At 41.4% G+C, this 27958-nt stretch overlaps 2 protein-coding genes across 9 annotated transcripts in view; one reads left to right on the top strand and one right to left on the bottom strand.

Moving 5' to 3' along the window:
* The first annotated feature begins 743 nt into the window (after nucleotides 1–743).
* prss35 (serine protease 35) lies at nucleotides 744–6108 on the top strand. The gene is made up of 2 exons (XM_023281135.3): nucleotides 744–985; nucleotides 3615–6108. Exon 2 carries the CDS (start codon nucleotides 3634–3636, stop codon nucleotides 4897–4899), a length of 1266 nt encoding a protein of 421 aa, XP_023136903.2. The 5' UTR covers nucleotides 744–985; nucleotides 3615–3633; the 3' UTR covers nucleotides 4900–6108.
* Nucleotides 6109–7137: 1029 nt separating this feature from the next.
* The window catches only part of snap91a (synaptosome associated protein 91a), a 65505-nt gene continuing 44684 nt past the window's right edge, over nucleotides 7138–27958 (bottom strand). Inside the window, exons 10-28 of one of the 8 annotated variants that reach the window (XM_023281137.3) lie at nucleotides 27831–27843; nucleotides 27438–27604; nucleotides 27253–27347; nucleotides 26645–26659; nucleotides 26107–26331; nucleotides 24392–24469; nucleotides 22158–22415; nucleotides 20288–20371; nucleotides 19929–19997; nucleotides 19472–19588; nucleotides 18477–18548; nucleotides 16375–16596; nucleotides 13269–13466; nucleotides 13156–13174; nucleotides 11619–11709; nucleotides 11286–11381; nucleotides 10812–10946; nucleotides 9747–9835; nucleotides 7138–9252 (exon numbers count right to left, since the gene is read on the bottom strand). In XM_023281137.3, the coding sequence (XP_023136905.2) occupies nucleotides 9755–9835; nucleotides 10812–10946; nucleotides 11286–11381; nucleotides 11619–11709; nucleotides 13156–13174; nucleotides 13269–13466; nucleotides 16375–16596; nucleotides 18477–18548; nucleotides 19472–19588; nucleotides 19929–19997; nucleotides 20288–20371; nucleotides 22158–22415; nucleotides 24392–24469; nucleotides 26107–26331; nucleotides 26645–26659; nucleotides 27253–27347; nucleotides 27438–27604; nucleotides 27831–27843 (2035 nt within the window). In that variant the 3' untranslated portion in view covers nucleotides 7138–9252; nucleotides 9747–9754. The remainder of the gene's footprint in view (nucleotides 9253–9746; nucleotides 9836–10811; nucleotides 10947–11285; nucleotides 11382–11618; nucleotides 11710–13155; nucleotides 13175–13268; nucleotides 13467–16374; nucleotides 16597–18476; nucleotides 18549–19471; nucleotides 19589–19928; nucleotides 19998–20287; nucleotides 20372–22157; nucleotides 22416–24391; nucleotides 24470–26106; nucleotides 26332–26644; nucleotides 26660–27252; nucleotides 27348–27437; nucleotides 27605–27830; nucleotides 27844–27958) is intronic. The other 7 variants (XM_055013445.1, XM_055013446.1, XM_055013447.1 and 4 more) reach the window with 7 other exon arrangements.

Here is a 27958-nt window from a genome sequence, read left to right as displayed (position 1 = left end):
ATTAGATGGAGAGAAACGATCACCTACGCTGAATGACATGGCACTTGATTGACTGATTGATTGATTGATTAACTTTGAAATGACACTTGCTTCATTTAAACTATTAGATCAGCTTTACTTCTGCAGCATTGTGTAAATTTTTTCTGCTGCAACACAAACGCCATTTTTTTCAGCAGAATTACAGTGTCAAGAAATGTTTCATAATATTTTGCATTTTAGTGTGAGAAAAGCAAAGACTTAAGTTTGAGAAATTGGAAACTTCAAGATGACTTTCCCTCAAATTGAGCTGCAGCAATGCAAACTGTTCCTCTGAGAAATCGAATGATAGATCTAACTGAAACCAGCTCCATTATCAGTGCTTGTTAATGTCGTTTGGATAAACTTCATCAATTCTTTATGATGGTAAATCATTATTTCATGTGTTAATGTCTCCTATTTATCAGGCAGCTAATGTTTCCAGCTCACTGGACTTGTAGAATAAAGATGCTGCAAATGTTGAGGCTCTCATGGGCCTCAGCAGAGAAACTATTGTAGAGATGATGGAACTAATTCCTTCACAGTCCCGCCGACTGAGGTGCGTTTCATTTTCCCTCCTTTTCCTGCCTGCTTTATTCTGAATAGACTTCACCCCAGTTCAGCCTTTTTACTCAGATCTCTCGGCCTGGTCCCACCCATATGTGAACAGCTTTTGTCAGGAGTGAAAAAAAGAAGTCCTTTTCAGATTTTCCTCCCCCTCAGTCCTCCCTGCCTCCCTCCTCCTCCTCAGCATCAAGTGCAGCTGAGCGCAGCGTCCCGGCTGCGACTTTCTCTCAGCCTCTTTGAAGGAGCGATGAGGAGGCAGCCGTCGCCCCGCTGATACCGGGACCTTCTGGGGATGCAGTAAACAGCCGGTTTTGTTTTCCAGCGGGATCATATCTGTAAATATCCGGGAGAAAACAAACAATACGTTGCGGATTTGGCAGATCCATCAATCGGATGCGAGCAGGTAGGAAGTCATTCTGCACATTTATTTTCTTTCTCCAGGTGGAAATACGGGAGGAATGTCTGCTTTTATCCATTTTCTTGCTTTTTCCCAAAAAAAAGCATTTATGGATTTTTTTTCCATTTTCATTTTCAAAGTAGAGTTTTCCTCCAGTTTTGCTTTTTATGCAGATTTTTAAAAGGTGGATTTAACTAAATTTTATCGTGCACAATTATTTTAAATCATTAATATTACTGTCATTGGATGATGTTGTCTCTCCTAGGCTCCCGTAATTGCACAGTTTTAGTATTTTTGTATAGATTGCTTCGGAAATAACAGACCCTCTTCTATCCACATCCAGATGATACAGATGTGGAATTACAGATGTTTTCACATTTCCATGAATATGGGATTTAATCAGATTTTTATTACCATCATAAGGTTGATATTAATATTTGCATGAACTTCCAGCTCATATATTTACTAAGTTTCTTTAAAATGACTGAAATCAGGCCTTTTTTTTGGTCACTTCTTCTTGCAAAACGTAACAATGTCTGTCTGGTGAGTTCTTTCTTGCCCTGGAAACTGAAAACTGCCTGAAAATGTATCTGAAGTTGTGAAAATGGGTCAGCATGAATGAAATCAGCTCTTTTAATAAAGTGGTGTTGAAGTGGAGCAGTGATCAGAGACGTGGAGCAGAGCGCCATCCCTTGGTGGCTTTGCTTCCTGGGTGACTCCTTCGCTGAGGGACAGAGAAAGCAGCTTCCTGTTTAGCTGACTGCAGTGGAAAATAGTTGATCTGAAATGAGCTCTAAGAGTGAGGAGCCCTCATGGCAGCATATCAGTTTCCACTCTATGCTGAATAATTGCAGGCTTTCTCCTGGATTTGTGTTATGTCTGAGTCTGGCGGCGGGAGTGTGAAGCTGAGCAGAAACTGAGGGTCATTTTTGTATCCTCATTTATTGAAGCTGTTAAACAGCTCTTGAGGGCTTGTATTTTACTGCCGTCTGTTGCACGCTGGTTAGATGCTGGCCGCTGGGTATGTTTTATTGGATTCTGTGTGGTAGGGTTAAGCCAAAAAGTCCCCTCTGCAGTCAGACTAAGTTGGATGAAAGTGAGAAACAGACTTGGTGAAGAGCTGATCTGATCCACAGGTGAAGCCATGAGGTCATTCCTTCTCTATGCTGCGTCTCCTGGGAGCTTTCACGAACCAGGCAGCGTCTCATTTTCACACTCCGCTTTATAATTGAAAGTGTGTCTGTGGAGCCCCTGGCTGATCCATGCTGTCACCCTGAAGGTTTGTCAGCTGCAGATGTCAGTCTTTCTGTCATACTCTATTTGAACCCATTAAACAGACAGAACTACTGCAGCATCTCAATCTTAACTCCTGTTTGAATTAAACTGTTGGATTTACAGTCCTGCTGCAATGCTCCAGCTTTCAAACAGCTTTCTCTCCTTGTGTTTAAAGTGGCCTGTGTGACTTTGTTACTGCAGTCATGCTGATGAAATGAAGCCCTCCTGCTCTGTTGTAATTTTCTTTATTGGGTTATCAGGATTATTGGCAGCCTCTCACTCATACAGTAGAAGCATGAAGCAGCAGACAGTCTGCAGCCTGCACAGTCGCTCTGTCTGATGTCATTTGTGTGCATGCAAAGAGTCTAGTGGAGCAAAAGAAACCAGATATGGTCATTACTGAAGGAGAAGGTTAACCATTGTGGCAAACCTCCAAGCCAATGTCTCAGCTCATTCAAAGGATCAGGGTTCATCTTCTGCCTCTTGCTGGCCACAGCCTCCAGAGAGACTCTGAGGACATAAATCTCCTCTGAACCGCACGGCTAATGTATCAGCTTTTATGTTTTAAGAGCTTAAGAGTATTTTCAACTGGATGCCATTCCTTGAAATATGAATTATGGCACCAACCATTTCAGCAAGCTTTTACATACTTGTGCCGTCACACTGCTGAGCTGTCCCATTGATGGTCTGGAGCTCCACGTCTGCTGAATGATTCTGATCATCTGGACTATGTTGCCTCCTTGTGGCTGGAAATTGAGCTGTGTGTATTGCTTCTTGATCCCACATGATGGGAAAACCTACTGCTGATTAAAGATTACAAGTCATATTAGGCATTAGTGTCTAAACCGAATTTCATGGCAATTCTTCAAATATTTCTCAAGAGGTTTCATCTCAAACCACAAATCTCAACCTCATCATCACAGCTAGAGGATCAGTTATGATTTATCATCAGGGAAACAAACTTTGGCTAGCTTGTGGTACTAAGATAAAGTTCAATCGATCACCAGAGTCATTATGTCTCATCCTTAGGGGACCATGATGATCAAATGTTAAGGCAACTAATCCAGTGGTGGTCAACCTCTGTGACCGTCATGCTAGTGCTAACTTGTGCTAGAGGGGAAGTTGCCAGAGCCCATATGGTAAATCCAAATAAGAATTTTAGGGTAACTGATCCATTAACGTTGAGATATTTTAGTTTGAACCGTAAAGGGGGAACCAACATTACTAACCCCAGGTCTATGTGTGCTTTAAAAGTCTATTCTTGCTACCAAGTTGAAAACAAACTGCACTGTCGGTAACTCTGAGTGTTTCAAATCAGCACCGTGATTAATGATTTTGTCTTCTGTTCTTTACATTTCAGAGCCAGGCCCAACTTAACAATGGGTGCCCTACCCCTGTGTGTCCTGCTCCCGGTGACGGTGCTGGCTGTGGTGGTGGTTGTAGCTGCTGAGGACAACACGCTCAGTGACGAGTACACTTGGCCACAGTGGAAGGTGCCTCTGGTAAGGAAAAGACGCACTGTGCCCCTCAGCAGCCCCAACTTCTCGGCTAATCCTCAGCCGGAGCTGAGTGGGACCTGTGGGATCGAGTGTCAGCGTCGCCTCCCTTCTCCTTCCCTGGATGACCTGGAGCAGTTCCTGTCCTACGAGACGGTTTACGAGAACGGCACCCGCACGTATACCTCAGTTTCTGTGCAAGGCCTCAATGAAGTGAATACCTGGTCAAGAAACGCCTCAACCAGCTCCCGTCACAAGCGAGAGGTTTACGGCACAGATACACGCTTTACCATCGCTGATAAGCAGTACTCCACCAAATATCCCTTCTCCACCTCTGTGAAGATCTCCACGGGATGTTCTGGGGTTCTGGTGTCACCCAAACATGTGCTGACCGCCGCCCACTGCATCCACGATGGGAAGGACTATCTGGACGGAGTGCAGAAGCTGCGTGTTGGCATCCTGAAGGAGAAGTCCAGGCGAAGGAAAGGAGGCAAAGGGAGAGGAGGACGAGGAAAAGGCAAAAGAAAGGGAGAGAAAGGTAAAGAGGAAGCACAGGAAAAGGAAGAGAACGGTGGGAAAGGAGACCGAAAAGGGAAAAGTAGGAAGAGTCGGAGTCGACGAAGTGCGGAACCTGAGAAACCTTCTTTTAGGTGGACCAGAGTGAAACAGACCCAGGTTCCTAAGGGCTGGTTCAAAGGTGTATCTGATGGAATGGCTGTGGATTATGATTATGCTGTTTTGGAGCTGAAGAAAGCTCCAAAAGTCAAGCACATGGATCTGGGCGTCATCCCCTCGGTCAAGAAGCTCCCTGCAGGGAGGATCCACTTCTCTGGCTTTGATGATGACCGACCTGGTAATTTGGTGTACCGGTTCTGCTCCGTGTCTGAGGAGTCCAACGATTTGTTGTATCAGTACTGCGATGCCAAACCTGGCTCTAGCGGCTCTGGGGTCTACATCCGCCTCAAAGAACCCGGCAAGAAGAAGTGGAAGAGGAAGATCATCGGGGTCTTCTCCGGTCACCAGTGGGTGGATGTTAATGGGGACGGGATGCAGCAGGATTACAATGTGGCGGTGAGGATAACACCCCTCAAATATGCTCAGATCTGCTACTGGGTCCACGGGGACTCAAGTGAGTGCCAGGTAGCCTGAGACAACACATTACCCCTCTTATCCCCCACCGCTGCCTCTCGGACCCGCCTCCATACAAGACTCCCAACCTGCTACCACCTTTTATCGCCAACCAGGGGCCCGACGACTGCCTCTTCCTCCTCTTCCTGCCTTTTTGTTCCCTCCTTTGCCTCCCAGAGACTCCTGATCAACACAGACATCCACACAACCCACACTCAGCCATACAGACTCAGTGTTGACAACCGGAACTCGTCAACGCTTCAAGAGAACTGTGGCTCTTCAGCTTTTTCTAATTTATTTGCTTAAAAAAACAAGTGGAAAAAAAGATGTATTTTTCAGATCATTTAGATCTGTAGTTTCTATTTTGACTCTTTTCTGAAAAAGATTTGACCTCTTTGAATACAATGTTGTGTATGATAAGCCCTTGTACGTTTATAATCTGACTAGGTTTTATTTGGAGAGATTTGTATTTTCAGTTGTTCTCCACCACTGTAAAAAACACAATTACCTTTGACAAAAGACCCAGGAAAAAAATCTATAACTTTTGTTTTGCAAATGAACTATATAAAACTATTGAATGGACTTTTTTATAAATGTTTTAATTGAACAAGCTGGTATTTTGCATTGTGTATATCTAGAACTTTCTATTGTTTTTTTTTTACAACTATCTTTTTAAATAGACTATTTTTCTGTCTAAATAGAGAAAGGCTCCTTGTGGATCCTGGATAGAAGAATTCTCTCTCTGATTTGTGAGTCTTATCATCTTTCTCTGTTCTTGCAATGCAGTGAAATGTGGTTTCATTGTTGTGCACATAATCCTATTGGTGCTCTTCCAGAAGACGTGATGCTAATTTATGGAACTGTAAACTTTTTTTGGGTGGGAGGGGAGACTTCTCAGAACATGTTTTGATAGCCTAGTACTGTACCTATGTATTTAATGTGAGGCTACATATTTGGGTTGTGTTAAGATGGGACTGAACCATTCAACAATATACTTGAGCTGTTTATATTTCTCTAATTTTAAAAAGGATGAATAGGAATTGAATAGGATTACAAAAAGCCACAGTACTGTTAAAAAATGTCAAATTAAATTTGGAATGTAATATTGTTTGAGTTTTCATGTTGCTTGAATCCCAAAAAATTCCCAAGTATCCTTTTGAATACCAAATACCTGAAATTAAGGATGCAAATTGAAGACTACCAACCATTAAAATAAGATTACTACTTGTGTGTGTGTGAGTTTGTTTGTGTTTGTGATGATCCTGGTTTGCCCTTACTAACTGTTAGGAGACTTTACCATATTACAATAATAGTTTCTGTACTACTCTAAATAGCATTACCTTAGTGAAACAATTGCTACTTTTATCAACCAAATATTCTTGAAAAAAGTTTCGCTTAATAACGGAGATGGACTCAAATTAAAAAAAAAAAAAATCCTTCACATCACAATTGCAAATCCACAAAACTAAGATCATCCCTGCAAAAAGCAGACTGATGCAAAAAGAAAGTCTCTAAGAACCCTAAACTTTCATGCAGTAACTCTGCTAAGTTCTTTCTACTAAAGAGAGCAACGCTGTCTGAGGACAAGGGTGTAGTTATTTTTTCACAGAAGAATATTACAGTATTGATATTTTTGTTGAATGAGCAATTAAATTTTTTTTACACCAAATACACCAAAAAAGACCAAATCTTCACTTGACTGTGTACTTGGAATATTTTACTGCAAAAATCACAAAAAAAATGTCTCACTTTAATGCTGGATATGTAAATATCCAGTCTTTAGTTATACCAACTTGTTGCCCTATCTGCATGTGGTCAAATAAAGTGAAATAGCAAAAATAATAATCATAAGAATAATGCTGTTTTGGTGCAGCCAGCACATAGCAGCTTCATGCTACCCCCAGAAACCAAAGCAATGCTTCTATGCTGGGATTAACTAAAATGCTTGGTCCAAGAGAGATAAAATGTTATAAATGGGTTTTAACACAGAACGCCTTTGCAAGACAGAAGAAGTAAAGAAATTGCATTGAATGGCAGTTGTGAACACGCACGCACGCGCACGCGCACGCGCACGCGCACGCACACGCACACACACACACACACACACACACACACACACACAATTCACACTTAATTTTAGCAACTTCAGAGCCATTTTTTTCATTTTGAGTTATTAATCCAGAATATAGCATATTTTTATGTGTTGGAATTGAACTGAAATCAGGCATATCAGCCATACTGAAGGAAAAGATGGGCAGCTCAGTCCGTCATTGAATTTATTGCATCTCAAAGGGCTTACATGCACTGGGGAGGGCCATAGTAAATAAAATAAATTTACAACTAAACAAAAATACAATTTCCATAATTCACTCATGAAAAATGTTAATAATCTTCCATTATTTTCTCTGAATCACATCTGACTCTCACAGCCGATCCACTGCAACGACAACACATAAGTTTCATAACGGTCCGTCTGTAGTTTACAGGAGAGGCGACTGGTGGTAAACACTGTCCGAATGAATGTCAGCACTGGCAACATACTGATCCCATCCTAAGTCAGCAGGAACACAAGTGTTTTAGGAACAAGCTCATGGCTAAACAGTTCAACGCTGACCTCCTGTGGGCCTCTCTTCACATTGCTCCCATGTGACCACATACAGGAATACAGATCTTCCACTAACAGTTGGCCGAACGTCAGAAATGATGAGTCAAACTCCATGTTCAGACAACTACCACATGTGGATGTTAGGTAAATCTCACATCTATCTTGGCATTTATAAACAAGAATTTGTGCAGCAGCAGCAGTGCAGCCATACACACTGTAACTTGGCCAGTTTTGTCCAATAGGAACAATCTAGTAGCATGGAAGTTAAAGGTACTCTGTGGAGTTTCTGAGCACTAGTAGTGCTAACAAGCTATGTTTTGATGAGTGGGCCCCTCCATGTTGGTCTGTAAACAATGGAGGATTCAAAGTTTAAAAAAAAAATGATTTCATGATGAAGTTTGTAAATTTATCACATTTGTTAGGTGTCAAAAAGCTCTCTTTAAAAATATAGTGAATGTAAACAGATTTTTTTCAAACTCGACAGCGTACCTTTAATATCTTACTGATTCTGATTTTTGTGATGTGATTTTCAGCTCACAGTGAAAAACGAAAAAAGCCACAGAACTCTTATTTGCAGTTTCACTGTGAACTAAAGCAGTTTAATCGTTATTTCAGTCAGATCTAAAATCACTTAGTTTGACCTGTCTGAACAGAGAGTTTGGAATGGCAATCTTAATAAATACAAACTAAACATCCTGACCTGGTCAAAGGTATAATGAAACCACAGGCAGCAGACAAACCACACGAGAAGCTCCAAAAGCAGGTTGACACTTGTCTAGACAGCTGACCGGTTACATTGAAGGAAAGACTGAATTCATCTCTACCATGAATAACTAAAGCGGTTTGTCTGGAAGTAAGTTGTAAGATATGTTCTTTAATAGCAATGCCAGCAAATATCCACAGCAGTCTGGAGAATTACTCTATAAAAAACAGAACATACAACGAAAAGACAAAAAAACATAGAAAAATAAGCCACGAGTAAAAAAAAACAAAAACAAAAAAACAAAAAGGATCCCTTGCTGGTCTGGTATGACTCACAAGCCCATAGAAGTTGTTTTTAAATATACAGTATATTAATCATATAGTCATATTTGTTTCCAAATACTTTCAAATGATGACGGGAAATAGAAGGATACTCACACGACTTCTTACAATTTCATGTCTGATTCACATTTATATTTCTCTTCAACAGACACACAGAATAGAGACGGAATCCTCGCCAGAGAAATCTATGTACATCGAAGAGGATCTTTCTGTAAACAACACGCAACAGGTTTCTCCGAAAAATCTACCGGGGCTTTGTGTAACCACACTCATTCAATCAGAGTGGGACAAAGAAGAGCTCCGCCCCCTTCATAAGGAGGCGGAGACAAAGACTAAGGGGAGGTGGGCGGAGCTTAGGACACCAAAGCACATCCATCATTCAACTCAGCACTAGAAATAAATCTAAACACATACGCCTTCACTTTCTCTCACTTACTTTACTTTTTTTGTTGGGATTTTGTGTGATTTTGTTTAGACAAAAGATTAGTACATCGACATAAGCACACGCTTGTATTTTTTTTTTCTTGTATATTCATATATAATCCGCTATGGTTCACTTTCACAGTTTGTGCTACGACATCACACAGGAGAAGGACGGGGTGTGGATGGACGGGTGGAGAAAAGAGGCTCTTAAAAGGTTTAGTAGCTGAACGCTGCTGGCATCCTGAGATGTTGACAGACACCAGGGAAAAGGTGAGAGAGCTCTGATCTGGAGAGGAAAGCAGCTGGAAGAAGGAGACATTTCAACATTACAGTCACATTGTTCTTCATTCAAACCAAGTGTGGTTTAATGTTTGTCTTCTTTAAAAATACTGATGCTGTGCTTATACTACAGATTGACTGCAGGAGGTTCAAGCATGTGTGTAGAGACTCATGCTAAACGGCTCTTAAGCAGCATGCATGAGTAGCTAAATATCAGTTAAAACTGTTATAATTCTGCTATTATTCATTTTCAATAGCGTATTTAAATAAGAAGTGTGTAATAAAGTTCATTTTGTAAATTCACTGTTGTATGGTTTAAAAGGATGGCAGCTGGATGAGCTAAACCCAGCGTTTAAAAGGACATCCAGATGAGGGAAGCTCACACTTAAATTGAAGTTATTTCTGCATGGAAATTTAGTGGCAAGACCATCCAAATAGTCTGATTCCAGAAATGCCTGACAATGCGAAGCAGCATCAAACTAATATCAAAGTTGTTCCGTGCTGAATGAGCTCCCACCTGGGACGTTATAAGAAGTCCTTGAGGTCGAGTTCTGCCAGAGGGTCTTTGGGCTTCTTGGGGCTCTGGCTTGCAGGTCCTGGAGAAAGCTGGGAAGACAGGAAACGGGTCGTTCAAGAACTAACCACACATACTTTTTGGTGGCAATTATTCCTTTGGACAAACCATATTATAACACCAATAATAAAAAAAAATGTGACAAAAGGTGCTTTACAAAACATATAAAACATTCAAACGTAACAACAAAACTGTCCAAGAACACAATAAAACATTAGTGAGGACAGAAATGCATGCAAAGGTGGGCTTTTTTGTTTTATGTCTGGACTGTCTAATTTCATCACTTGATTTGGATCTGAAGGGTCTAAATGCAGAATAGGAGGTTTAGAAGGTCTGAGATATAGCACAGAGTCAGATAATGTAGAGATTTAAAAGGAGAACAACTCTCTGGCCTGTTTTCACCAGTCACAACCGACTGTTGCCTTGCAGCTAGAAGATCCCCGGTTTGTGTCCCAGGATCTTTCTGCATGGAGTCTGCATGTTCTCCTGTACATGTGTGAGTTTTCTCCAGGTTCTCCAGCTTCCTCCCACAGTCCTAAAACATGCTGAGGTTAATTGATGATTCTAAATTGTCCGTAGGTGTGAATGTGAGTGTGATTGTTTGTCTCTAATTTGTTTCCTCAAAGAACTGACAGGTGGAGTTGTATTTGCATGCACAAAGGCAAGACCTGTCATTAAAATGGATAATTCACCTCCCTAGTAAGGGCTGCCTTACTGCATGATCTAAATCCTTGACAGAAGCTGCTAGCCTGGATGTTGTTGTTGTTTCATACAGCCAAGTGGCTTTTGGAAACGTAGACTGCACAATGGAGGACAAAGCCGGCTGAAATGAGCAGCCAACGGCGTGTTTATACACACAACCTACATCTGCTGAATCTGAGACTAAGACTGGAGAAATGTGTTGGCTGTATTGAGTATTTGTAGCCAGATTTACCTATATACCTATATCACAACCACCCACGTTACTTGATACCCAAAGTTTGCTTCAGTGTGTATGTGTGGTGTTACCGGTGCTCCGGGGGCAGCAGCTCCGGGTGCAGCTCCAGCTACCCCAGTGAAGGGAGGTCTCATCATGGGCTGTCCCATCATAGGCTGCCCCATCATGGGTTGCATCATCGGGGCTCCAGGCCCTGCTGCAGGAGGCTGTGAGATAAAGAAAACACATTAGACTGGGACTAATCCTTATCTGCCTTCAAGACGATCAGAGGCAGTACTCAAAAACATCACAAGGCCAAAAATAGCTCCAAAGTCAGTTAATCTAAGCACAAGAGAGAATAAATTCAAGACAGCATTTTAGAGTTAAAGTGAGCCCAGATAACTCAGAAGTCCTCTTGGCAGTAATGCGTCATTGATGGCAGCTATTTAAGAAGGATTCAACTGGCTCACTATCATGTCCAAGCAGTTTTCCACCCCTCCTCTCATAGCTAAGAAATTCTCTTGGTTCTTTAGTAAATATTTCATTCTAAATAAAATAACGCTCACCATTCCAAAGCCCGGCTGTGCACTCATTGGTGGCACCATCCCTGCACCGGGTGGAGCTGCTCCAGGTCCTCCAGGAGCTCCAGGGGCAGCACCAGCCTGACGAGACAGACAGAGGTCACATCAACACAACCTGTACATTCTTCAAAAACACAGCTTGTCTGAGTCTCAAAAGTGTGTCTGCATCATGTATAAAGAAATTAAATTTCTCAAGACAATGTTTGCACCATCATCTTATGTATCTGTGTTGAAAAGCACAATTCTGCACTCAGCTTTCAGAAATGCTGCTTTTTGGACAGAGACTGACATCATAGTGGGAGTTGATGCTGTTCTTACCATGGGGGCTCCTGGTGTGGCCCAGCTTGTGGGGGCCACCTGTGGCATCCAGTTGGCGCCTCCTGTCAGCTTCTTCTCACTCTGTGGGTCTCTAAAGGAAACCAAACACAGGATGCACTTTAAAATAAGTTCAGTCTTGTCTAGCTGCTTTCGGGTTAACTGGCTTCGCTGAGCCGAACATCAGTGATTGTAAATAAATGTGTTTTTGTCACCAGAATGTGTGGAGTACTAAGACACACGATAAAAATGGCATGTTTGCAGAAAAATTTAGAGATATAAGATGGTATTTTATTGGCCTGAAATACGCTACCGTTAAGAAGTTTGGGGTCACTTAGAAATGTCCTTATTTTTAAAAGAGAAGCATTTTTTTCAATGAAGATAACATTAAATGAATCATATATACAATCTTTATATTGTTAATGTGGTAAATGACTATTGTAGCTGGAAACAGCTGATTTTTAATGGAATATCTCCATAGGGGTACAGAGGAACATTTCCAGCAACCATCACTCCTGTGTTCTAATGCTACATTGTGTTAGCTAATGGTGTTGAAAGGCTCATTGATGATTAGAAAACCCTTGTGCAGTTATGTTAGCACATGGATTAAAGTGGGAGTTTTCATGGAAAACATGAATTTGTCTGGGTGATACCAAACCTTTGAATGGTAGTGTATATACAATATAATAAAATAACCTAAATAAATAAGAAGCAACAATCATTTCCAAATATTGAAAAAGTTCAGCCTTTGTTAGATAGCTCTGTTGATACTATAGTATAGCGAGCATTTATTTATTTATTTTCATCTGATGATGATGATGATGAACTAACCTCATGACATTCTGAGCGGCAGATAAACACATTACCGCAGTCACAAATCCTCTGAGGAATAAAATCCAGGTAATAAAAATGCAGCTGTAATCCTCATTATGTATTTGATGCCATTAAGTAGACCTCTCTTTGTTAGAGGCTATGGTTAAGAAAACAGATGAGAAATGAAAACCAGAAAAGCTTAAACTGATTTATTCAAATATTTATTGTTGCTATTTATTATTTATAGATGTATTGAAAAGCCTTTTGTCCTTTTTGGTTTCCTGCAAGTATATTATAATTTTTAAATGATTTGACTGGTCAGGAGTCAGGCTAATGACAGACTCAGTGCAAAATGAAATCTCTGTTTCACCCTGCAGAAATCCTACATTCATTACACAGTGTTCATGTCATGCATTGATTCTACAACAAAAACAAATCCAGATGGTTAAAGAAAAGTCAGTGTACCTACCTAATGTGCTCTTTTTAATGTTCAGTGTTTTATTATTGCTTGTTGTTTTAACATTGTTCTATAAATTTTGTGTGATGTGAAGAGCACCTTCAGTCACAACCTTTGTGAGAAAGAAGTTACAACCCAACAACCGCCATCAGCCTTGAGAGTGTCGAGCCCCTTTATGTCCTTCTGCCTATTTAAAAAACTCTGCTATATGTACATACTTATATAAGAATCATGCATTCATAGACTTCACACCTTTAAACACACACTTACTTTTTCTTAACTCCAAGGTCTGAACAGAAGAAAGAAAGAAGAGGGAATTAATTTTCTATGCCAGCATTTATTTAACAGAAATGACTGATCTCTAGGTAAGGGAAGCAGTCTACCTCCGATCAGGTTGGCCAGCGACGAGTCCAGATCTCCTCCGATGGTTTTGGTAGGAGGTGGGGTGGAGGGCGGAGCGGCTGCAATGCCTCCTGCTGCGACGGGAGTTCCCATGCTCCCCGCTGTGCTCCCAGCTGTGCTGCCCCCGGTGCTCTGGGGCGTTATGGCGGGCATTAGCAAGTCGCCTAATCCACCAAGCACTTGAGGGGAGGGTGGCAATGAAAAACAACACGGATTACAAACCTGTGAATCCCTGATCTAGTTAACACAGAGGCTGGATGTGAGGGCAGGCGGTACGGTGAGAGGAATAATCCTGCTGTGACGGCATCTGCAGCCAGCTGTGCATCACATGCACAACATCGGACTGTACTCTGATTACATGGGAGCATTCAAAGGGATGTAACGACAGCAACTGCACTCGCTTGGTCAGCTGCTCAGCCAGTTTGCAGTGTCACAACTTGGGAACTAGAAAACTGGCTGAATTTGGAGCACAGGTTTTGAACCAGGTGTCATCAAGGCCAAAAATACCCTTCAGCCACAACCTTAAAACCACTGACAGTGAATAACATTGATCCTCTCATGTCATGTCATGTTTTCCTGAGAAATCTAGGGTCCTGGCATTTATGTGGATGTTGCTTTGACACACACCAACCATGTGAACTTTGTCTCAGACCAAGCACAGACCAACCTCCCCTAGCAGGACAAGGTACACCGTCACACTGTAAAAACTGCTCAGGAATACCTTCAAGATCATGACAAAGTCTGAGTTGCTGGCCGGCCTCAAAACGCCCCTGATCCCGATCCAATCAAATATTCACGGGATGTACCTGAGCAAGCCTAATCCACTGGGGCCCCAGATGTAACCCAGTGCACCACAGAACACCCCAGAGGCCAATGGGGGAAAATATACAATCTTAGGCAGGTGGCTTTAATGTTGTGGTTGATCGGTGTAGTTCACATTCCTACCAAACTAACAGCTACAGCATTGAATTGTTGAAAGCTGGCTAAGGCAGTGGCTCCCAGACATACTAATACATCATAATCATCATCATGTTCCATTTTGTGCTGTATCAACTATTTTAACACAGTCTGAGACATTTTGACTGTTCATTCAGTGCTTCAACTGTTGAATAATTTCAGCTATTTTAACCAAAAATCTCATGCATTTAGCCATTTTGACAATTTCTCTTTTAGCATTAGCTATGTTAACTGTTTTCTAATGCTTTTTCTGCAATTATCTATTTTTAGCAACTACTTAACCAGTACTTTTATCTGTTTATGAGCCTCTGCTTGCTTACTCGCTTGCTAGTTTTCACACACTCTTGATTATAACATAATTTTCAGGTGTTACAGTTGACTGGGTGTGCTTGGATATTTTCTGTCTTATTAATTATTATTATTTTATTGTTTATTTAAATTAGCTGAGCGACAATCTATCCATGTACCGGCTGGACAAGTCACAAGTGGCCTTGGCCACATGAACTGCTTGTTGGGAATCCAGATAATATAAATATGTACAACTGTAACTATTGACATTACATCAGAACTCTAAGGCACTAATCAGGGCCTACAGTTAGAGCTTATGTGTTATTACATAATGTAAACCTGTCCAGTTTCAACAATGTAATGCTGTTTATTGAACTAAAAATGCATCATTGAAAAATGTTGCTGCAGGCCTTGATGGCATGCGGTTATTCTTAAGAAAGACTGTTCTAAAAGACCAAGGGCAAATAAAGATGCATTGTACAAACATGAGCTACAGGTCTTGTCTCATGCAGGAGACACAGAGGGGTAATTTTGCAACATGCAATTTAAGAACGTCCTTGAAGAGTTGTCCAAACTGCACATGCTGCAAAGCACTGAGGAGTTAAACTCACCAGTTACAGATTAGAAGAAACAAGCAATGACCCAGTAGAGTGGAAAAGGTGTGGATGAGGGAAGGAGACAGTGGTGAAAGGGAAACAGAAGAGACAAGGTGTGGAGCAGAAAGAAAGAAGAAAAAACAAGGTTTCACTCATGGTGAGGGGGCTTAGTGAGCAGGAGGTGAAGAAAGCACAGCATTTGTGAAAGTGCAAGAAGTAAAAGATAAGAGAGAAACGTGAAAACGAACAATCATTGCAGTGGAGGCAGCAGTGCTTAGGAGTAAAGCTGTCAGCAGAAAGAAAAGTTTTATGTCAGGAGAACAGTGAGCAGCGAATGTCAGTCCTTTATTCATGCAGAAGTCAAGCTGTCAGCAGGAAAGATAAGCAGGTCCACAGCTAAAGCTGCAGTAGGCACGGTGCTGTTGGCATCACTGGGTAGAAATTCCATAATAACCTTTCAGTATATCGAAATTGAAGTTGTCTGAGAGGAAATTAGACTTCTGCTCCTCCTTTTTCAGGATTTACAAAATGTAGCCTGTTTTGCCCAATCAAGTCTTTTCAGATTAGTTGCTCTGAAACTGCAAATGCTCCTACATGTCCCTGATTCAGTTTCACACAGACTCTCACACACTGTCTAAATTGCAAAAATACATGTGTTAGTGTCACTAACGAATTACTCTATTTATTACCAACATTTTGGTGTACTATTTCAAGCAACCAATAAAAAGGAAAACAGACAGTCTGACAATTATTACAGCAAAACATGTATTAATATCAGTAAAGCTTTTCAGCAACTTTGGCTTTCATCTGCCTCAGGTTGGATTCTGTGATTGCAGTTCTTCTCCTGGACAGTTCTTCTGTCATCTCAAAGGGTTTTACAGACACAGGAGTTTGAAAATAAAATGGGTACAGTAATTCTCATTAAATGAATTACTACTTGGCCTGCTCACCTCTGGACTGAGGACTGAGGGAGGAGGGCTGCATTTTCAAATTCTGGTGTTCCATTTTGTTTTACCAATTTATTCATTTATGTTTCCCTTTTCAAGTTTTCAGCCTACCGCAGCTTTAAGATAGCTCAGTTTTAATAAAGCAGACTAGATTAATGCACATCAAGCAGAAGACCTGCGCAAATATGAACAAAACACTTCTTAATTCTTACATTTTGCAAGGCATGACAATAAAACGAATGGCTAAAATTAAGCAAAAAAAAAAAAGAAACTTCCTTCACGGCACAAGATGAACGTACTTGAAGCGTCAAAGCCACCAGAGGGTGCTGCTGTGGTGGATGCAGGTTCTGGTGCTGCTGCTGTTGTAGCCGGTACTGGTGGTGTGGGGGAAGGAAGCGAGCCGAGGGCATCAAAGCCCGACTCCAGGAGGTCGTTCTGCACCGGAGCCAAGGCTGGAGCCAGAGGAGCTGGAGCCAGAGGAGCTGGAGCAGTGGTGGGAGCGAGAGTCGGGGACATCAGGCCTGCAGGATGAAACAGACAGGACTCATATCAGAATCACCATAAGTCCATTTGAAACACACGTTAAATATGACTAATCAAATCAAACTCAAATCAAACTTTATTTATATAGCACTTTTCATACAGTTAAAAATGCAACACAAAGTGCTTTACAACATTAAAAACATTAAAAAGAAGAAAACCCGTCCCTCCCTCCCTCCATATATACATATATGCACACAACTGCAGGAGCACGCACACGTACACACGTCCACACACACACACCCATACATACACAGACACACACACGCCCACAGACACACACTCCCACCACTGACAGTAGGGAGACATGGCATGGCACTGACGATTGTGGAAAACGCCTCCAATTGGGGTCGTCCACACTGGGAGGAGTCACAGGCCATGACCACTGGGGGCGCTGGCACCCAGACCCACAGACCCCCCGACCCCGACAGACAGGGGGACCCCCACACCGAGGTGGGGAGCCCCCCCAACCAGCTGGGCCGAGGGGACTCATGGACAGCACCCCCAGTGGGAGACCGGATACAGCCCCCAGCGTGGAGGACCCCCCTGAGGAGGACTACTGATGCAACAAGTGTAACGAGACATCTGAAATGCAAAATTAGGTTTAATCTCTGGGAATAAAGCAAAAATAGATGAAAACTGAAGATACTTTATATACACTACCATTCAAAAGTTTGACAATTTCATGTTTTCCATGAAAACTCACACTTTTATCCATGTGCTAACATAACTGCACAAGGGTTTTCTAATCATCAATGAGCCTTTCAACACCATTAGCTAACACAATGTAGCATTAGAACACAGGAGTGATGGTTGCTGGAAATGTTCCTCTGTACCTCTATGGAGATATTCCATTAAAAATCAGCTGTTTCCAGCTACAATAGTCATTTACCACATTAACAATGTCTACACTGGATTTAGGATCCATTTAATGTTATCTTCATTGAAAAAAAATGTTTTTCTTTCAAAAATAAGGACATTTCTAAGTGACACCAAACTTCTGAATGGTCATGTACATTTCATGCTACTTCACTATATTTAGGTAAATATTATTGTACTTTTTGCTCTTTCACATTGCATCTAACAGAAAGAGTTGTGAGTAAAATGTGCCACTAGTTCCATTTCAGATGTCTTTGGGTTGGAACCATGTCCCTTCTCAATTTCTCAGACGATTTTGAGAGTTGTAAAGGTATTTTAGTAACATACACTAGTTGAAAGAATACAAACAAAATTGAATAGCAGAACTTTATTCTTTTGCTCCTCTCATGGCCTCTCAGATTTATCTTTGGACCCTTTAGAGGAAGCCTGATCCACAGATTAGGAACCACTGGGTGCTGGAAAAGCTGCATCATGGCAGTAAAAGATAGCTAAACTACAGCTGTAAAATGCTGCTTATGCATTGATGCATGAGCCCTGCAAGTCTGAAAATGTTTCTTTTGCATGTAATACTCCCAGTGGTTTCAGTGTAGCTAATGTACAACTAATTCTAATTCATCAGCTGTTCAACAAGCACAGAGTGAAATGGACGAGACACGGCTTTGACATCACCAGGAGGTCATGGTGGATCGACATTTCCAAATGAGTCCTAAACCAATTTGGAAATGCAGAGTAATGAATTCAGCTAATCCTGCCAAGTCTATATGGTAATTCATTTGACAAATACATCTCCGTCATTACTTACTGCATAATTTCTTAATCAGCATAAAATGTTTCCACCTGGCATTCGTTAACACAAAAAATTTTTGCAGGACATTTGAGGACATCTTATTAAGTTCTTCTGCTCCATCCAGCCTTTCTAAATTGACCACAGTTTCCCTTTAAAACACTTTGGTGCAAATCCAAGAAGTGATAAAAGTCTCACCTCCCAGCAGGTCGTCTCCGGGCCCTCCAGGAGCAGCACTCTGCATTTCCTCCACAGATCCACTGAAGGAGTCTACAGGAGCATCCAGTTATCCACAAGGCAGCATGGAGGGCAGAAAGGGGTGAGAGATCAGCCCTGAGACACGGTGGGGAGGTAGGACACAAGGTTATCTTTACAACTATAACTACAAAAAGGTGCAATGTGAGCAAAACGTCAAACGTGCAAACGGTTGCAACTAGCAACCTGAAAATGTTAGGTCAGTAGCTTAGCTAAGGACTGTCCATTTCAGAGTACTGTTATTTTGGAAGCATTACTGGGAGCTACTGTCTGTTCCATCTAGAAGTCTCTGCAGTTGTTTTGCATACCTACAATCTAAACAGCATCTAAACAAAATGTGCTGCTACAAACATTCATCTTAGAACTTACTGTAAACACTGAGGAGTGATAGTAATTTTTTTAAAAAATCCAGAAGAAAGACATGGAAAAGTTGAATTATACAACGAACAAAGAACAACAGCAGCAATAAATACAGCAGATTGTGTTGTGTAGTAAAGATGCACTAATGTGGCAATTTTAAGAAGACGTAAATGTTTCACCAATGATTAGAGAACGTTCACATTCCCCAAAACGAAGACATTAACCTCTTCCCAATAAACAGACAATAAACTATTTTCTAATTAGAGTTGAATGTTTGCTTGCTTATAGCAACTACCTCTAAGCAGAACACACTGAAAGCAGCTCCTGTAATGTTAATTAGTTTAACAGGATACAATGGTGCTCTATCAGAAAACAAAATAAGCCATATGAGAATCTGCAGAATGTCGTAAGGGAGGAAGTGTAGCAAATTTGAGCAAACACTGCGGGAGGGGTGCATAAACACTATTTCAGAGATAGAGAGGTGAGTAAACAGGATTTAAGTGGGTTTATCTTCCACTACAGTCCTGATGAATCCCTGGAATACAGAGTATGTGTTTCTTTATTCTGAGGCACAGTACCCAGCAGGTCAATGACTGGCTCCGGCTCTGCTTTCGGGGGAGATGAAGCTTCTGGAGCAGGAGCAGAAACAGGAGCTGGAGTAGTAGCAGGGGCAGGAGCTGGAGATGAAAATGAATCTGGACAGAGGAGAAAAAAACAGAAGGAAATTCCGTAAATGACAAGTTTTATCAGTGACAGCTTCATTTCCAAGTAGAGAGTCCTCTGCTCGTGTAGTGTTGATCTGTCTGCTCTAAAGGGCTAAAGCACACATGCAGAGAGGAAGCAGGAAAAGGAAGCAAGCATCCCTGCATCTTAACTGTGTACCCACATCCTTGAAGCGTGCACCATTTGGAAGTAGAGGTCTGGTCTGCATGTGCATGCAGACACCAGTACCATGCAACACTTGTCTGGCTGCACTCCTCATTATAAAAGGAATGGAAACAGTGATGCAGTAAAGGTTAAAGCAGCTTAACTCACCCGTCACGATGTCTCCAGCCGGAGCCGGTTCGGGCAAAGGAGAAGGCCCGCGTGAAACAGCAGGAAGGTCTAATTTACCAACGCAAGCAAGAGGCAGAGTACGAGAAAGAAGAAAACCGTGGAGGTTGGGGAGCAAAGAAAAGCATTAGCGTGGCAGGTTAAAAGATAAAGCATAGATAGAAAGCAGCCACAACGACAGTCCAATACTTGACGAGTGGGGGGCATGCAAAGTTCTCATACCACTATGGGGGACAAACCAAGACGTGTAGGAAAAAAAAGCTGACAGAGGAGTGGACATATGGTAACCAGAAGAGATGAAGAGGTTCCACACACACACAAATGGATATCAACTCCTGTACCTGCACCAAAAAGGTCTACGCTAGGAGTGGTAGCAGCTTTGGATTCTGTGGTAGGGCTTTGCTCAGGCATAGAATCAAACATATCTAAGAACAAGGACACACAATCATATGTACATTCAGATTTCAATCCAGTGCATACAGAATGATGAGTTAAGAAGAGATGAGGGAAAGCAGAGAGAGCAGACATTTTGATTATTAAATGGGTAAGTTGCTGTGTATCTGTTCAGTGCAATGCAAAATGAGACAGTGCAAAAGTTAAAGAGGAATATTGTTAAATTTCAGAATGAAGACAAACTTTCATATTTGCAGATTTCAGATAAATGATTAGAAGTTTCCAAATCAGCAAGAAAGTATCACTCACTTCAGTATGAGTAAAATCTGGTGTTTCCTTTTGACACTGTTTATACAGAAGGTCAGTGTGGGTGCAGAATGAAGTCAACGCTAAAACATGTAGAAATAAACTTAAATAGGCAACCATTTCTCTTACTTCTTTGGTTGGTTCGCTATAGGCAAGCAAGAGTTCCAAAAAGGTTCCATAAGAGTTTCCAGCTCTGCCAGCAGCTGTATGAGGCAGTACTTTGGTACAGTGGTGATTTTAACTAAATGTTACGGTTAGCATGCTAACATCCTCACAGGTAAACATGCTGACTTTTAACAGGTCAATTTTTGCTGCTAACGTTTGTTAATTAAGTCTGCAATTAGTTGGCCCTAGTCCATTAAATATAGGATAAATTAAATACATTTTGACTTGGTAATGTTGCTAAATTAAAGTCTGAAGAGTAAATTCGGTGAGGACCATGACTGTTTGCGTTATTGTTTATGGCAATATATGTAATCGTTCCAGACATTTTATGCTAAGTCAAAGATGTCAACCACATGAAAAACCAAGGGATCACTAAAGTTTTGTACAAAATCTGTACAAAACTAGATAAAATTCATCCTGAGGAAGAAATGAATGTCTGTAACAAATTTCATGGCAATCCATCACATGACTGTTGAGACATTTCACCAAAACCCAAATACAAAGAAGTTCTGTCTATCTAGGAGTTATCAGTTTACTTCAGTGTGGAGCAAAGTTGTTGACTGGCTAATGAATGTTGTTGTGACTAGAAGCGTACCTCTAGAACAGATAAAAATATTATAAGCTGTGCATATTTTTTTCCTAGATATAGGAATTGTGATGATGGTCTTCTTCACGGTCTATAGTCTATAGTGTTTCTTATATTCACCTATATGAGCATTTTGAACCAATTCCAACTCCTCTAACCTAAATGTGATTTGGTCTGTGGAAGGTAACAATTCTGACATTGAGCAGTATTCCCTTTTAACTTCAGTGCATAAGCTACAATAAAGCATTCTCTGCTGCCAGTGTCTAAAACACTGTTCACAAGCAGGAGAAGAAAATTATTTTCTTCCCCCCAAGTTTTGCAGACTATTTGTTAGTATTAGTTTTATAATCAAAACAAGTTGAGCCACCTCTGTTAATCAGAAGGGATACATGTCCTTTTATGTCCCCAGGGATCCAATTAGAACAAGTTTCCATCCCAAAACATGAACTAATTAGTGGATTAATTATTAAAGTGTTGCTGGCCTTTATTGTGATGTTTTTCTATTCAAATGATCAGAATTTCACAGAGGAGGTCAAAATGTTTGATTAACTCTAAATGATCTGTAACTGCAGGAAAGGTATCATGGAAAATAGAAAAACAAATCTGAAATGTAGGGGTAGAGCAAGTTATCATTGTCACTACCATAATCATCAGTAGCAGGAGCAACACAGTCAGCATCTTCATCAAAACCTTCATCATCATCATTGTCATAATGCAGGGCAATGCAGTGAAAAGGCAAAATGAGAGCGAGAGGACTTTACCACCAAAGATATCTAGAGTCGGGGCAGCTGAAGACTCTGTGGTGGTGGTGGTGTCGGTGGTGGTTGTGGTAGTAGTGGTAGTGGTGGAAGAAGGGGTGGGGGCAGCGGGGGCAGCGATGGGGGCGATGATGGTCGGCGCCTCACTAGAGGAGGGAGGGGTGATGGCGGCGGCAGTGGCCCCCGTGTCGGTGGGCCTCATAGCGAACAGGTCCAGCTCTGGAGCAATGTCCGCATTTCCCTCCGTCGTAGCGAAGGGGTCTTCAGGAAGAGCAGCAGCAGGGTGGTGTTGGAGGGTTAGGAGGGGTTATGATTAGAGAAGAAGGGAAGGGGGTGGTGGGTGGATGGGGAAGGGGATTGAGGGTTTGTTAAAAGAACAAACACTGTAAAAAGCATTTTTGTGAGGCAAAATGCCTCCGAAGCTCCAAGTCAGGGTTAGTCTCAGACAAAGTAAATCAAGCACACAGTCACTCATTAACTTCAGTGCTGCATCCACAAGCTGCAACAGATAACTGGGAACAGTTCTGCAGAAACTAATAACCGACTTTAGTTGGTGGTATGGAAAAACTGCCCAATTTGTCTTATGACAACACCCAAATTATCCATGTGTCCCTGAAGCATTGTTGATTTTATGAAGGCCGCTAACATTGTATGAAACTGCTGTTATTAAGAGCAAGGACCTTGTGCCTCATTAAAGTGAATAGACAAAATGGCTTGTATAATGAGTTCAGAGTGACTTGTTTTTCTCTGCGAGAAGGGATGAAGCAAGGCAGAGGATTAAAGCACTTTGTTTATAAAAAAAAAAGTTAAAGTTCAGTCAAATATTATACACCCAGATAACACTTAAAATCATGACAATAAATTGACCACTCAGGTAATGTAAACAATTTTAGAAATATTACTTATCACCAGGTAAACTGATCAATAGCTTCAACTAACTTTAGCTAATTAGCAAAAGCTAATGAGCCATGTAGTCAAGTATTCACTAAAAATGTACAATTAAGAGCCATTTGTAACTTCTGTCATTACTTCTCTTTTTTTCATCTTAAAGTTAGACAGTGTATAAAATGTTAACTAAACATTCACCCTCTTAGTGCGTGTTAACATTAGCTACATTTCTGCATGTAATTCTTTACACCTTAAGTGAATAACAAGATTGAGGCTATATGTTGGTATGACAAAACTTAGAGCTAAATGCTACCAAACTAATGGTTGGCATGGAATTTTAGCAAGTTCACCATCTTTGTTTACCCTGTTAGCATGCAAACAATGACTGATTATCATGAAACACAAACAGTACAGGCTGTTTGGAAGGCTTTCAGTTTTGCTGGTACATAATAAGAAGACAAAGTATTAGACAAATTCATATTTTGATATTGTATTGAAAATATTACATTAAAAGTATCATCAAAGTGAGTATGATTTAGCCTCTGGTGAACATGAATGTCTGTATAAAATTTGCATTCAATAGCGTTACAGATTCCTCTAGAAATTTCTACAAACTAAATTAACATTATGATTTAAATATAACATCAGTATAAGTTTTGTGTTCAGGTGGAGATAAAGTAAAACACTGGAGATATAATGTAGGAAACACATGGATAATTTAAAAGCTTGAAAAGGTGTCTGAAAAATTCTCACGTGTGGGCGCAGAATAAAGTTAATGCCAAAGCATCTTTAAAAACATGACATTTGTGGTTATTCTTAATGCTGTGGTTAGCACACTATGCTTCGGAGTTAAAAGTTACAATAAAAGTATTTTCCATTTATCTGAAGAAGCAAATGGCCCGGACAGTACATAGGTTGCTACAATCATTGTTCTGCATAACAAACTACTGAAGGCCAAAGAGAGCAACTGAATGGAGTTATTAAAAAGAAAAAGAAAAAGAAAAGAAGCTCAGAGATGATTAGTATAATCATCACCGTCTGGTATTATCAGGGTTAGTGGTATCAAAACAAATGGTATTCATTTCTGGAATTCAGAAATACAGGTATTAGCTGCACTGTGCTTTTTACTGTCGTATTCACGCGGTGAATATTAGGAGGAGCAGAGTAGTCGAGATGAAGGAGGAGAGGGTCCGTGACTGGGGCATTAGAGCAGGATTTGGGGCGAGACAGTAGTTTGTGTTGGATCTACTGTCTTCTATGGAAGCAGAAGCAGCATTAATAAACTAACAGCTTTCACATTCATCCATTCACTCACACACATTGGCACAAAAAGCTGTTTTGTCACCCACCAGATCCACCAAATGCATCAGCAGCAGGGCCCGCGGCCACGGCAGCAGGACCGTCTCCTGGGGAAGGTGCAAACGCATCTAGGGTATTGCAGACGAAAAAAGCGGGAACGCAAACGCAAAACGTAACACCCGGGCCAACACACCGACAGACACACGGATGTAAGGAACAGAAGATGAGTAAACAGATGAAATGGACAGGAAACAAAAATGAGAGGTCAGAATCAGGAAAAAAGCAGAGAATACAAGAAATATGCAGCCCGCTTACTGCAGTGGTTGATCTAATTGTATCATCAGTCACATGACGAGTTTTGGGGGGCTGCATAATGCTGCATTCAGTGAGTGCACCACCTGTGCAGGTTTGTGAAATGAGGCAAGTTGTCACAAGTTACTTTTACTCTGTGACAAGAGGGGAAATGTCAAGTTCAGGGATGAACAAAACAACGTCTCTCTTTGACAAAGAAACTTGAAAAGTTCTTTTCAGTGGCCGTAACATTAGGGTTGATGTTAACATCAAAAAGCCATAATATCATTCAATAAAATCCAACTACTAATCATCTTGACATATTTATGAAACTGTCAGGAAGTCATTAGTAATGAAATCATTAAGGGTGATGAACAAAAAGAATAAAAAAAACAACAAATCCCAAAAATATGCTACATAGAGCAGATTAATCACATTCCAGTGGGGTTATTGGGATGCACACATTATTACATCATTACGAAGCACTACTAAATGTTAAATCATATTGGTGGTGTGTTACAGCTCTGCAGCCTTGAATAACTCCAGTGAAAAGAAAGTACTCCACCGCATTGAGTCATATTTTTGGGATGTGCCACAAATAATAAATGTTTTACCCTGTGCTCGATGAAACACAGGCTGTGTGAAAGCTCGATATTATGTCAGCACAATAGTGCACGCAATAGTAACAGAGCAGGATGTAAAAACATTTTGAGTCACAGTATCAAACATCTGACTTTCCAAAAAACATAAACCACAACAGCTCTTACTGCTGTTATTTCCACAATCCTCCCAGACTTTTCAAAGCAAAGAATGAAGATTTAAATGTATTTTTAATAATTTTGTATTGGCGTAAAAGTTAGGCAGGATATTTTGCCTCTGTCTAGAACTGGCATAAATCATTACATTTTATGATCATTACACATACATACAATTAAAAATGTAAATTTTTTCCCTCAATCATAAGAAGAGTCACTGAGGATGAAGGAAATGCGTTAAAACAGTTGTAAGTGCTGACAAACAACTTTGTGGGTTTTTAAAGCATTTTTTGAAAATGAGATGTTTAGCTCTGTGATTCAAATGTGATGGTAATGTGTTTGAAGCACAAACTGGGGTTAGGGTGTCATCCACTTACTGACATGTCATAATGTACATTTGTATTGTTTCTAGCAGGGTTTCAGGTTTCTAATAAGTTTTCTTGTTGAATCAAAAATGCAGTAACCTCGAAATCAAACTCTTCAACTTTTAGTTATCACATGAATGTGTAATATGATCCAAAAGCCTGTATTTGTAAGGTTATGATAAACACTCCTAATGAATATAATAGTGGTAGGACGTGATAGTCAAGTCCAATCCTCTATGTACAAACTCTATCTATCAGTAAATGACTAAATGGCGATGGGGCTTGTTGCAGAGAAGCAGGCAGGCTGCCATGCTGTGTATCCTGGTCTACATCCTACCCTCCGCCCACACTGACCTCCGAAAAGGTCGATGTCTGAGGCTGAGGTGGTGGCAGGAGCAGCGACGGGCAGCGAGGTGGGCGCTGGTGCAGCCATGGTGGCAGGAGTAGCGGCAGCAGCAGCGGCTGCAGGAGCAGCAGCAGCCGCAGGGGCGGCAGCAGCTGCAGCATCAGCATCAGCATCAGCAGACTCTCCCTCTGCCAGGAGAGCTTCAGAGGCTCCATCGGTAGCGGCTGGAGCTGCTACGCAGATAAACCCCGTAATCCAAATGCCACGACCCAGTCACAACCCCCAGCAGAGAGGAAGAGAAGGAGAGAAAAAGGAAATGGTCGAGAGACAGCAGTGTCAGAGTGACTGGAAAGTGAAAAAGTTCAGGCATGGTGTGTGGTAAGAGATTAACAAGAAGAATCTGGGGGCTAAATACATTCATTTTCGATGCAACCACTGCTTGACACACAGGCAATAGAAAAGCCAAGTTGGACAGTGGAAAATCCAATGCCTGTGGCCATTTCTCATATTCAGTCAGGAGCAGAGTGCTGTCAACGGAATACTCACCCTCAGCCAAGAGGTCTGCACAACAAACAACAAAAAAAGAAAGGCCAGAAGGAATGAATGACTTAGTAAAGAGAGGAGGTTTCATTTTAAAGTATACAGATGTCCCAAAGAAATTAAGCTGCTAACATTATGCAGAACAAGCAAGAAAAGCGGATACGGATCGACAGTAAAGCCAACAGTATGAAAGGAACCTTGATGTAATTGAGATTTAAATAAGGCTACAGTTGGACTATAACCATGTTCAAGTCCCTAGTGGAGCAGCTGTACAATGAAAATGTAATAACTTTTCTCATAGCGCTAAAAGTGAAAACAGATTAGCTGATCCCAGATTTTTACTTACAATATTAGGGTTCTTGTGGGTGATACAACAAAGCTGTTTATTGTATCTCCTGTGTTTTCTACATGGAGGATCAGCTGGTGAGGATGCTGACTTTGTGCCTACAATGTGAAGCTACAGAGAATTAAATTTAAACTGAACCAACCCTCATCCATCATTAGCTCTTTACATTGTGCATGTGCTGTGTGAGAATGGAAATCTTGACAGGTGTAGACTAGCAGTGATGAGGCGTGAAGAACAGTCGGTTACTGATGCAGCAGAAAGATCTCACCTCCCCATCCGGTCGTGGAGGCAGTCGCTGCAGCGCCCCCTGCTGACGAGGAGGACATGGGGTCCAGATCCAACAGGAAACCATCATCAAGAGCACTGAGCACAGAGAAAGAAAGAGAGAGGTAGTGTCATCAGAGATCTCGACAGCTGACTTCCAACTCGTTAATGTTGTTGAGTGACTCTTACTTGCTGGTAGCGGTGGTGGTGGGGGTGCGTGCAGTGGGGGTAACGGAGGGTGGAGGGGGTTTGGCTGGCGGCCCGGGGCGAGCAGGGGGTCCGCCGGGGTGGGCAGGAGGTGCAGGCTTGGCCGGTGCAGCAGCTGCAGCCGGCGAGCTGTTGTTGGCCGTCGCATCCTGTTGCAGAGAAAGACTCACATTAGAAGGCGACCAACACGGTTTGTGAGCTGATGTGATTCAACAGCTTTTTAACACAACATGTCTGTGAAGGGTGAAGCCGTCTACATTTTCACCTTGTTTAAAGATCTTAGGATAACTGTATTTTGACTCTAGAAAGTACTATACATAAATAAAGGCTGCTATAATTACCACTAAATCATGCTTATGAGGAAACAAAGCTTACCTTAGTGGGCGACCTGCCAAAACAATGATAGCACACAGGTTAAAGAGTTTAGTGACGTAATTGATGAAACATAATGGCTGTTATTGAGATGAGAGACACCATGACAGCTTAAGTATCACTTTGGTGTT

Source organism: Amphiprion ocellaris, chromosome 9 (assembly GCF_022539595.1).
Source record: "Amphiprion ocellaris isolate individual 3 ecotype Okinawa chromosome 9, ASM2253959v1, whole genome shotgun sequence".
Taxonomy (NCBI): Eukaryota; Metazoa; Chordata; class Actinopteri; family Pomacentridae; genus Amphiprion; species Amphiprion ocellaris.
This window is presented reverse-complemented; position numbering and strand designations above follow the sequence as displayed.